Source organism: Xenopus tropicalis, chromosome 1, assembly GCF_000004195.4.
Source record: "Xenopus tropicalis strain Nigerian chromosome 1, UCB_Xtro_10.0, whole genome shotgun sequence".
NCBI classification, from domain to species: domain Eukaryota; kingdom Metazoa; phylum Chordata; class Amphibia; order Anura; family Pipidae; genus Xenopus; species Xenopus tropicalis.
In genome coordinates this window covers 199,932-209,394 of record NC_030677.2, presented here as the reverse complement: position 1 = coordinate 209,394, position 9,463 = coordinate 199,932, and the positions used below count along the sequence as shown (strand labels likewise).

Genomic DNA, 9,463 nt, shown 5'->3' with positions numbered 1-9,463 from the left:
ACACAGGCACCCTGCTCCGCTATAGGGTGAAAGTGTGGGGAGTCTGGGTGTTGTACCCCTAAACCTGTAGGGGGAGATCGCTTAGATACACACAGGTACCCTGCTCCGCTATAGGGCGAAAGTGTGGGGAGTTTGGGTGCTGTACCCCTAAACCTGTAGGGCGAGATTGCTTAGATACACACAGGCACCCTGCTCCGCTATAGGGCGAGGAAGTGTGGGGAGTTTGGGTGTTGTACCCCATAACCTGTAGGGGGAGGAGCGTTTAGATACACACAGGCACCCTGCTCCGCTATAGGGTGAAAGTGTGGGGAGTCTGGGTGTTGTACCCCTGAACCTGTAGGGGGAGATCGCTTAGATACACACAGGCACCCTGCTCCGCTATAGGGCGAAAGTGTGGGGAGTTTGGGTGTTGTACCCCTAAACCTGTAGGGGGAGATCGCTTAGATACACACAGACACCCTGCTCCGCTATAGGGCGAAAGTGTGGGGAGTTTGGGTGTTGTACCCCTAAACCTGTAGGGGGAGATCGCTTAGATACACACAGGCACCCTGCTCCGCTATAGGGCGAAAGTGTGGGGAGTCTGGGTGTTGTACCCCTAAACCTGTAGGGGGAGATCGCTTAGATACACACAGACACCCTGCTCCGCTATAGGGCGAAAGTGTGGGGAGTTTGGGTGTTGTACCCCTAAACCTGTAGGGGGAGATCGCTTAGATACACACAGGCACCCTGCTCCGCTATAGGGCGAAAGTGTGGGGAGTCTGGGTGTTGTACCCCTAAACCTGTAGGGGGAGATCGCTTTGATACACACAGGCACCCTGCTCCGCTATAGGGCGAAAGTGTGGGGAGTCTGGGTGCTGTACCCCTAAACCTGTAGGGCGAGATCGCTTAGATACACACAGGCACCCTGCTCCGCTATAGGGCGAAAGTGTGGGGAGTCTGGGTGCTGTACCCCTAAACCTGTAGGGGGAGATCGCTTAGATACACACAGGCACCCTGCTCCGCTATAGGGCGAAAGTGTGGGGAGTCTGGGTGCTGTACCCCTAAACCTGTAGGGGGAGGAGCGTTTAGACAATGGGGGGGGCAGAACAGTCTGGGGGTTGCACCCCAACATAATAACACCAGGGGCCCAATAGGGAGTGAGTTTAGGCGAGGGGAGGGCCAGTGTTGCCCCACATAGGGGCAGGTAAGGCATGTTACACACACTGTGGGGCATATTATTACAGGGTGTAAGCCCTCACAGGTCATGTTGCCCATAGCAACCAATCAGCAATAAGATTAGAAATGGTCACCCTGAGGGTAGCAAAGGGAAAGCGCTGATTAGTTGCTATGGGCAACAGCTGTGGTACCGCCCGCTTACACACTATAATACATATGTCCCTATCCGTACCCCTTACAGCCCGTGTGTGCGGCCCGCCCCCTCCCTCCCCCTCCCTCCCCCTCCCCCTCCCTCCCCCTCCCTCCCCCTCCCGGCACTGCGCCAGGGGACTGGCAGCCCTCTCTAGTCATGGCGGCGCCCACCCTGTGGAACGTCATACATCCCCGCCGCCTGATTGGTCCTATTTCCGTGACGCGTGCAAAGAGGCGGGATTGAACTCATTTCCCGGCATGCACAAGGTCTAGGTCAGCAATATGGCGGCTCCGTAGCAATGTGTTGGGAAAGGTAAGTGCTCAGAGCGGCGGTGACTTACCCTCACTGATATACCCACTCCCACTCACTGATATACCCACTCCCACTCACTGATATACCCACTCCTGCCCCCACTCACTGATATACCCACTCCCACTCACTGATATACCCACTCCCACTCACTGATATACCCACTCCTGCCCCCACTCACTGATATACCCACTCCCACTCACTGATATACCCACTCCCACTCACTGATATACCCACTCCCACTCACTGATATACCCACTCCCACTCACTGATATACCCACTCACTGATATTCCCACTCCCACTCACTGATATACCCACTCCCACTCACTGATATACCCACTCACTGATATACCCACTCCCACTCACTGATATACCCACTCACTGATATACCCACTCCCACTCACTGATATACCCACTCCCACTCACTGATATACCCACTCCCACTCACTGATATACCCACTCCTGCCCCCACTCACTGATATACCCACTCCTGCCCCCCACTCACTGATATACCCACTCCTGCCCCCACTCACTGATATACCCACTCCCACTCACTGATATACCCACTCCTGCCCCCACTCACTGATATACCCACTCACTGATATACCCACTCCTGCCCCCACTCACTGATATACCCACTCCCACTCACTGATATACCCACTCCTGCCCCCACTCACTGATATACCCACTCCTGCCCCCACTCACTGATATACCCACTCCCACTCACTGATATACCCACTCCTGCCCCCACTCACTGATATACCCACTCCTGCCCCCACTCACTGATATACCCACTCCCACTCACTGATATACCCACTCCCACTCACTGATATACCCACTCCTGCCCCCACTCACTGATATACCCACTCCTGCCCCCACTCACTGATATACCCACTCCTGCCCCCACTCACTGATATACCCACTCCTGCCTCCACTCACTGATATACCCACTCCCACTCACTGATATAACCTCTCCTTCCCCCACTCACTGATATACCCACTCCCACTCACTGATATACCCACTCCTTCCCCCACTCACTGATATACCCACTCCCACTCACTGATATACCCACTCCCACTCACTGATATACCCACTCCCACTCACTGATATACCCACTCCTTCCCCCACTCACTGATATACCCACTCCCACTCACTGATATACCCACTCCCACTCACTGATATACCCACTCCTGCCCCCACTCACTGATATACCCACTCCCACTCACTGATATACCCACTCACTGATATACCCACTCCTGCCCCCACTCACTGATATACCCACTCACTGATTTACCCACTCCCACTCACTGATATACCTGCTCCCCCTCATGTTACTGCCCCCACTCCCACTCATGTTACTGCCCCCACTCCCCCTCATGTTACTGCCCCCACTCCCACTTACTGATATACCTGCTCCCCCTCATGTTACTGCCCCCACTCCCACTTACTGATATACCTGCTCCCCCTCATGTTACTGCCCCCACTCCCACTTACTGATATACCTGCTCCCCCTCATGTTACTGCCCCCACTCCCACTTACTGATATACCTGCTCCCCCTCATGTTACTGCCCCCACTCACTGATATACCCACTCCCCCTCATGTCACTGCCCCCACTCCCACTCATGTTACTGCCCCCACTCCCTGATATACGCACTCCCCCTCATGTTACTGCCCCCACTCCCACTCATGTTACTGCCCCCACTCCCACTCGCTGATGTACCCGCTACCCCTCATGTTACTACCCTCACTCCCCCTCATATTACTGCCCCCACTCCCCCTCATGTTACTGCCCCCACTCCCACTCGCTGATGTACCCGCTCCCCCTCATGTTACTGCCCCCACTCCCACTCATTGATATACCTGCTCGCCCTACTGCCTCCACTCATACTCACTGTTACTGCCCCCACTCATACTCCCTGATATACCTGCTCGCCCTACTGCCCCCCACTCATACTCACTGATGTTACTGCCCCCACTCATACTCACTGATATACCCGCTCACCCTACTGCCCCCACTCATACTCACTGATGTTACTGCCCCCACTCATACTCATTGATATACCCGCTCACCCTACTGCCTCCACTCATACTCACTGTTACTGCCCCCACTCATACTCCCTGATATACCTGCTCGCCCTACTGCCCCCCACTCATACTCACTGATGTTACTGCCCCCACTCATACTCACTGATATACCCGCTCGCCCTACTGCCCCCACTCATACTCACTGATGTTACTGCCCCCACTCATACTCACTGATATACCCGCTCACCCTACTGCCCCCACTCATACTCACTGATGTTACTGCCCCCACTCATACTCATTGATGTAGCCACTCACTCAGTCCTGACTCACACTCACCTTAGACAGAGCTGAATCCTTGCAGCCCCAGGGCCTCCGTTGAGGTGAGTCTGTGCCTCCAGTCACTTTCCTTTTATTCCAGATTCTGCCCGGAGTGAGAGCAAATCATGTTCCGCCTCCCAGGGAGATCCCTCCTCCTGCGGGGAACCCGCCCCCCCTGTGTCCCCCCATCCAGGGGCAGGAAGTCTCGCACTGACCCCCCTGCTAAATCCAAGGTCTCGCGTATTAAATACCCCCCGCCAGTGTGTGTGCGGGAACTGCTGAACGTGGGAATGCGGTACCGCGAGTACTCGGCCATACTGACTGCTATCAGGTAAGTGCCCCCCAGCCTGTGAGCTAGGGGCCCCCCAGGGAACTCTGAGTATCACTCATGTATTATAAGGGATAATGTACCCCCTACTGTAAATGATAAGGATATTAGCAGTCACTGAGGGGTTCTGTGCCCCCCATATAAAGGCACAAGGCTGCAGGCTGAGTTATACAGGGAACTCTGAGTATCACTCATGTATTATAAGGGATAATGTACCCCCTACTGTAAATGATAAGGATATTAGCAGTCACTGAGGGGTTCTGTGCCCCCCATATAAAGGCACAAGGCTGCAGGCTGAGTTATACAGGGAACTCTGAGTATCACTCATGTATTATAAGGGATAATGTACCCCCTACTGTAAATGATAAGGATATTAGCAGTCACTGAGGGGTTCTGTGCCCATATAAAGGCACAAGGCTGCAGGCTGAGTTATACAGGGAACTCTGAGTATCACTCATGTATTATAAGGGATAATGTACCCCCTACTGTAAATGATAAGGATATTAGCAGTCACTGAGGGGTTCTGTGCCCCCATATAAAGGCACAAGACTGCAGGCTGAGTTATACAGGGAACTCTGAGTATCACTCATGTATTATAAGGGATAATGTACCCCCTACTGTAAATGATAAGGATATTAGCAGTCACTGAGGGGTTCTGTGCCCCCCATATAAAGGCACAAGGCTGCAGGCTGAGTTATACAGGGAACTCTGAGTATCACTCATGTATTATAAGGGATAATGTACCCCCTACTGTAAATGATAAGGATATTAGCAGTCACTGAGGGGTTCTGTGCCCATATAAAGGCACAAGGCTGCAGGCTGAGTTATACAGGGAACTCTGAGTATCACTCATGTATTATAAGGGATAATGTACCCCCTACTGTAAATGATAAGGATATTAGCAGTCACGGAGGGGTTCTGTGCCCATATAAAGGCACAAGGCTGCAGGCTGAGTTATACAGGGAACTCTGAGTATCACTCATGTATTATAAGGGATAATGTACCCCCTACTGTAAATGATAAGGATATTAGCAGTCACTGAGGGGTTCTGTGCCCCCCATATAAAGGCACAAGGCTGCAGGCTGAGTCATACAGGGAACTCTGAGTATCACTCATGTATTATAAGGGATAATGTACCCCCTACTGTAAATGATAAGGATATTAGCAGTCACTGAGGGGTTCTGTGCCCCCCATATAAAGGCACAAGGCTGCAGGCTGAGTTATACAGGGAACTCTGAGTATCACTCATGTATTATAAGGGATAATGTACCCCCTACTGTAAATGATAAGGATATTAGCAGTCACTGAGGGGTTCTGTGCCCCCCATATAAAGGCACAAGGCTGCAGGCTGAGTTATACAGGGAACTCTGTATTATAAGGAAGTTGATTGAAGCTCAGGAACCATGTGAATCTGATTGGACAAAAGCTTTGCGCTTGTTTCCTCCCCAGGGCGGAGTGCAAGGAAGGAGTGCTCCAATCACAGTATGAGGAACAGGTGGGCTCCCTGGCTGAGCAGCGCCACCGACTGGAGAGTGAGGAGCACAAGGCGCTGATGGTTTGGAATGATGAACAGAACAGGGCGGCGCTGAGAAAGAGGTACGTCCGGCTGATGTCATGTGACCTGTAATAAGTGGGGCACCCTCCATGGTTACCCTCATGTAGCCTGTGAGATAAATACCGGGGGAGGAGCCATATTTAGTGCCAGGCTGGCATGTGAGGCAGAGGGGAGGAGCCATATTTAGTGCCAGGCTGGCATGTGAGGCAGAGGGGAGGAGCCATATTTAGTGCCAGGCTGGCACGTGAGGCAGAGGGGAGGAGCCATATTTAGTGCCAGGCTGGAACGTGAGGCAGAGGGGAGGAGCCATATTTAGTGCCAGGCTGGAACGTGAGGCAGAGGGGAGGAGCCATATTTAGTGCCAGGCTGGCATGTGAGGCAGAGGGGAGGAGCCATATTTAGTGCCAGGCTGGCATGTGAGGCAGAGGGGAGGAGCCATATTTAGTGCCAGGCTGGCACGTGAGGCAGAGGGGAGGAGCCATATTTAGTGCCAGGCTGGAACGTGAGGCAGAGGGGAGGAGCCATATTTAGTGCCAGGCTGGAACGTGAGGCAGAGGGGAGGAGCCATATTTAGTGCCAGGCTGGAACGTGAGGCAGAGGGGAGGAGCCATATTTAGTGCCAGGCTGGAACGTGAGGCAGAGGGGAGGAGCCATATTTAGTGCCAGGCTGGCACGTGAGGCAGAGGGGAGGAGCCATATTTAGTGCCAGGCTGGCACGTGAGGCAGAGGGGAGGAGCCATATTTAGTGCCAGGCTGGCACGTGAGGCAGAGGGGAGGAACCATATTTAGTGCCAGGCTGGCACGTGAGGCAGAGGGGAGGAGCCATATTTAGTGCCAGGCTGGAACGTGAGGCAGAGGGGAGGAGCCATATTTAGTGCCCAGGCAGGCACGTGAGGCAGAGGGGAGGAGCCATATTTAGTGCCAGGCTGGAACGTGAGGCAGAGGGGAGGAGCCATATTTAGTGCCAGGCTGGCACGTGAGGCAGAGGGGAGGAGCCATATTTAGTGCCAGGCTGGCATGTGAGGCAGAGGGGAGGAGCCATATTTAGTGCCAGGCTGGAACGTGAGGCAGAGGGAGGAGCCATATTTAGTGCCAGGCTGGAACGTGAGGCAGAGGGGAGGAGCCATATTTAGTGCCAGGCTGGAACGTGAGGCAGAGGGGAGGAGCCATATTTAGTGCCAGGCTGGCACGTGAGGCAGAGGGGAGGAGCCATATTTAGTGCCAGGCTGGCACGTGAGGCAGAGAGGAGGAACCATATTTAGTGCCAGGCTGGCATGTGAGGCAGAGGGGAGGAGCCATATTTAGTGCCAGGCTGGCACGTGAGGCAGAGGGGAGGAGCCATATTTAGTGCCAGGCTGGAACGTGAGGCAGAGGGGAGGAGCCATATTTAGTGCCAGGCTGGAACGTGAGGCAGAGGGGAGGAGCCATATTTAGTGCCAGGCTGGCACGTGAGGCAGAGGGGAGGAGCCATATTTAGTGCCAGGCTGGCACGTGAGGCAGAGGGGAGGAGCCATATTTAGTGCCAGGCTGGCACGTGAGGCAGAGGGGAGGAGCCATATTTAGTGCCAGGCTGGCATGTGAGGCAGAGGGGAGGAGCCATATTTAGTGCCAGGCTGGCACGTGACGCAGAGGGGAGGAGCCATATTTAGTGCCAGGCTGGCATGTGAGGCAGAGGGGAGGAGCCATATTTAGTGCCAGGCTGGCATGTGAGGCAGAGGGGAGGAGCCATATTTAGTGCCAGGCTGGCATGTGAGGCAGAGGGGAGGAGCCATATTTAGTGCCAGGCTGGCATGTGAGGCAGAGGGGAGGAGCCATATTTAGTGCCAGGCTGGCACGTGAGGCAGAGGGGAGGAGCCATATTTAGTGCCAGGCTGGCACGTGAGGCAGAGGGGAGGAGCCATATTTAGTGCCAGGCTGGCATGTGAGGCAGAGGGGAGGAGTTTGAGTTGCCCATACATTTGCTGATGAGCTGATTGGCTCCTGTTTATACTCGGCTTGCAGGGAGCAGCGCCAGAGGCTGGAGCAGGAGGTTCTGCAGCGCCAGCGGTACCTTTCCGTGGAACAGAACATGATGGCGGAGCAGCAGTTAATTAGGGAAAAAGAGCGGGAAATTGAAATGTTGCAGGTGAGGGGGTGACCCAGTTACACAGTGAACCCTGTCGGTATCGCCCAACTGGACCCTCACATTTCCCTTCCATACCCCGATACGCGCTGCGCTTACAGGTAAGGTGCGCTGGTCATATGACTCAGGGTTGTGTCCTGGCTGAGGCACCTCCCCCTCTGTGGGCGGTTCCTGCGGAAGGTCCAGCGCCCAACCTTATTGGTAAGATTTGGGTTTGTACGGGAGAGCGGAGTCTTGGCCCCTCCCCTCCGCGCTAGCCCCCAATGAATCCCCCTCATGTCTGGGCCCAATGGTTCCTCTCATTCCTTCTCTTCCCTCAGGAAATGTCCAAATCCTTCATCACGGCAGAAAATCTGTTGGAAAGGATAGAGGCGGCGCTGGACAATCCAATCTCCTACAACTTCTGCTTGGACAAGGAAGGGCGGGTAGTGAGAGAGGCTGGGGCACGGGGCTAACACTCTTCTTCTGGGGGGGTCCGTATTCACTTCCACTGACTCAATAAATAGACTTTTTATTGCCTCGTACGTTTGTTCTGTTCCCCTGAGCACTGCATCAGAACCTGGCCCACTCTCAGCGCCCATATGGGGGCAAATACTGGTGCCGACCCAATGATAACTCATGGGAATGTGAGAATCGCATCTGGCCATGTATGCTTTCCTCTGATTGGCCTGTACAGTCCCCACGTGACCAACACCAGCAGAATCACCATGTATAGTAACCTGTGTATGTACTGGTACCATTGGATCACGTGGCGGAGGGGTGTTGCCAGGAATGGTACCAGCAGATACGTAGGTTCCTATACCTGAAATAGGGGAGAGAAGATACTACAGGGAGGGGGGTGGGGGAGAGCAGTAATTGGAGAAATATGAATGGGGAAGGCAAGTTACTAGAGGAAGGAGAATGAGGGAGAGAAGATACTAGAGGGAGGGGGAGAGAAGTTACAAGGGGAATGGGGGGAAAGATACTAAAGGAGGAGGAATGAGGCAGAGAAGATATTAATGGAAGGGGAACAACACATTACGGGAGAAAAGAAACCAGAGGAAGGGGACTGAGTGAACTATTGGGGAGAAGGTACTAGGGGAAGAAGTTACAAGGGGATTGGGGAGAAGGTACAAGGGGAAGAAGTTACAAGGGGATTGGGGAGAAGGTACAAGGGGAAGAAGTTACAAGGGGATTGGGGAGAAGGTACTAGGGGAAGAGGTTACAAGGGGATTGGGGAGAAGGTACAAGGGCATTGGCGAGAAGGTACAAGGGGAAGAAGTTACAAGGGGATTGGGGAAGAAGGTACAAGGGGATTGGGGAGAAGGTACAAGGGGAAGAAGTTACAAGGGGATTGGGGAGAAGGTACAATGGGATTGGGGAGAAGTGACAAGGGGATTGGGGAGAAGGTACAATGGGATTGGGGAGAAGTGACAAGGGGATTGGGGAGAAGGTACAAGGGGGAGAAGTGACAA

General features: G+C 53.8%; 1 protein-coding gene across 1 annotated transcript; it reads left to right on the top strand.

Annotated features, from left to right (window-relative positions):
• Positions 1–1,643: 1,643 nt before the first annotated feature.
• Positions 1,644–8,529, top strand: mrps26 (mitochondrial ribosomal protein S26). Its single transcript, NM_001102819.1, has 5 exons — positions 1,644–1,660; positions 4,105–4,335; positions 5,782–5,928; positions 7,889–8,012; positions 8,330–8,529. The coding sequence occupies exons 2-5, from the start codon at positions 4,130–4,132 to the stop codon at positions 8,462–8,464; spliced, it is 612 nt and encodes a 203-aa protein (NP_001096289.1). The 5' UTR covers positions 1,644–1,660; positions 4,105–4,129; the 3' UTR covers positions 8,465–8,529.
• The last annotated feature ends 934 nt before the right edge of the window (positions 8,530–9,463 follow it).

Excerpts from the sequence above, each read along its gene's own strand:
- mrps26 (NM_001102819.1), top strand. The coding sequence starts at position 4,130 with ATGTTCCGCCTCCCAGGGAGATCCCTCCTCCTGCGGGGAACCCGCCCC. Across the intron at positions 5,929-7,888 it reads AGGGCGGCGCTGAGAAAGAG|GGAGCAGCGCCAGAGGCTGG; the intron begins GTACGTCCGGCT and ends CTCGGCTTGCAG. Across the intron at positions 8,013-8,329 it reads GGGAAATTGAAATGTTGCAG|GAAATGTCCAAATCCTTCAT; the intron begins GTGAGGGGGTGA and ends CTCTTCCCTCAG.